At 40.7% G+C, this 2,103-nt stretch overlaps 1 protein-coding gene across 4 annotated transcripts in view; it reads right to left on the bottom strand.

Annotated features, from left to right (window-relative positions):
• Window positions 1-627, bottom strand: part of LOC101857844 — a 23,275-nt gene extending 22,648 nt beyond the window's left edge. The window contains exon 1 of one of the 4 annotated variants that reach the window (XM_005089641.3): window positions 369-627. In XM_005089641.3, the coding sequence (XP_005089698.2) occupies window positions 369-595 (227 nt within the window). In that variant the 5' untranslated portion in view covers window positions 596-627. The remainder of the gene's footprint in view (window positions 1-368) is intronic. The other 3 variants (XM_013081918.2, XM_005089640.3, XM_005089642.3) reach the window with 3 other exon arrangements.
• Window positions 628-2,103: the final 1,476 nt, after the last annotated feature.

The following is a 2,103-nucleotide window of genomic DNA, read 5'->3' as shown; positions in this document are numbered from 1 at the left end:
TCATCTGGCCTCCTCACAACTATCTATACTAGTTGTCTCTGTGTATAATAGATCATCACTATCACTAATTATGTTTCTCTGTTGTTCTTCCTTTTTCACCGCTCGTCCTCCGCCCACCCCCTCCTTCTCATGCAATATTCACATTTCATACGAACTTTCTATATCCGACAGAGCAGAATTGGGGGCTTGGGGTAGGGGTAGGGGTAAGGGTAGGGGTAAGGGTAGGGTTAGGGGTAAGGGTAGGGTTAGGGTTAAAGTTTAAGGTTAGAGTTAGGCATAACTGTGAGCTGCTGGATTTACAAAATGATCATCGTAAACTCTTTTAACCGTCATAGAGAGAATAATTAAAGTCTGTATGGCCCACATACTTATCTTCTGTATCCATGTCAATGTCCATGGCGAGCGGGAGCGCCCAACTTCCAATTGCGTCTTTTTCTACTCCGTCCATCCTCCTGACTGTTACCTTGGTCACCGCGGAAAATGGCTTTGATTGAGAATTGAGAATGAGAGAGAACCGACGATGACAGAGAGCGAAGGCAGCTGTATTTCGCGCCACGAAATTATGCCAGTTTTCAAACAGTGAACATGTCACCATAAGCAATATTTGTAGTATTGTTTAGGGGGGGGGGATTGGTAAGAAAATCATTTAAATGATTTTGTAAGGTATCTTGAGTTTTTGTGCAGTGGTTGGATAATAGTATTTCTAGGTACAATTTTGGAAGAAGGACAAGCCGATCCAAGCAAAGCCAAATTGGCATTCATAGGCTGCTCCCTGGAGGCCAAGGCCTATGAGTTCGCAAAATTGTATTTGCTGTAGATCTAAATCAATTATTAATTATGAAAACATTATATATTATTATTCATATCAGATTCTTCATAATACAAAGTTTTCCAGCTTAAACTTAAACAGATGGCCACCCTCATCACCCCACCTTTATCTCTTTTTTATCCTCTCTCTCTCTCTCTCTCTCTCTCTCTCTCTCTCTCTCTCTCTCTCTCTCTCTCTCTCTCTCTCTCTCTCTCTCTCTCTTTCTTTCTTTCTTTCTCGATAGCTCTTTATCTCTCTATATTTTCTGTGTATAGAGCTACTCATCCCAACAAATGTCTATCTATCTATCTATCTGTCTATCTGTCTATCTATCTATCTATCTATCTATCTATCTATCTATCTATCTATCTATCTATCTATCTATCTATCTATCTATCTATCTATCTATCTATCTATCTATGTTTGTCTCGTTGTTGTTATTTACCAGCACATGATGACAATAGTCGTGGAGTTAACATTAAGACTTACTTTTTGTTCACTCTTTCTGTATAGACCACCACCCCCACCACCACCCCTCCCACAACCAACATCACTCCTTTTTCTATATAAAATTTTAAAATGCGAGTGGTTTGCGGGTGCTCTGTTGCGGTTTGCGCACAGAATTCTGTGGGTTTGCGCCTTAAGATCTTTCTAATTAAATATCTATATCGTCTTGATTTCCCACTCCTTTTTATGTTTGTGGCTCTCTCGGTCTACTAGATCTAGTTGTAGTCTTCGCCGTTTGTACGACGTGAATTTATTGTCTTACAAGTGCCGAAGTAAAACTCTTACTTGAAATATTTTTAAAAAAGAAATCAACAACAGAGACAATTTTTAATTTCATTAGCATAGCGTACTTCCAAGTAAAAAGGGTTTATTGGTGCGCCATTCATCTCTCTCTCCTTTCATCTGTCTCTCTGTCTCCCTGTCTCTGTCTCTGTCTCTCTCTCTCTCTCTGTCTCTCTGTTTCTCTGTCTCTCTGTCTCTCTCTCTGTCTCTCTCTCTCTCTCTCTCTCTGTCTCTCTCTCTCTCTCTCTCTCTCTCTCTCTCTCTCTCTCTTTCTCTCTAATCTCTCTCTCACTCTCTCTTTCTCTGTCTCTCGGATCCCTCTCGGCATACCCCCCTGCTCTCTCTCTCTCTCACACACACACACACACACGAGCGCGCGCGCGCGCGCGCGCATACACACTCTCTCCCTCGATATAAATTGCATATCTATCTATCTATCTATCTATCTATCTATCTATCTATCTATCTATCTATCTATCTATCTATCTATCTATCTATCTATCTAT

This window comes from Aplysia californica, unplaced genomic scaffold (assembly GCF_000002075.1).
Source record: "Aplysia californica isolate F4 #8 unplaced genomic scaffold, AplCal3.0 scaffold00008, whole genome shotgun sequence".
In the NCBI taxonomy this organism is placed as follows: Eukaryota; Metazoa; Mollusca; class Gastropoda; order Aplysiida; family Aplysiidae; genus Aplysia; species Aplysia californica.
Note: the sequence above shows the minus strand (reverse complement) of the source record. Positions and strands in the feature narration are given on the sequence as shown.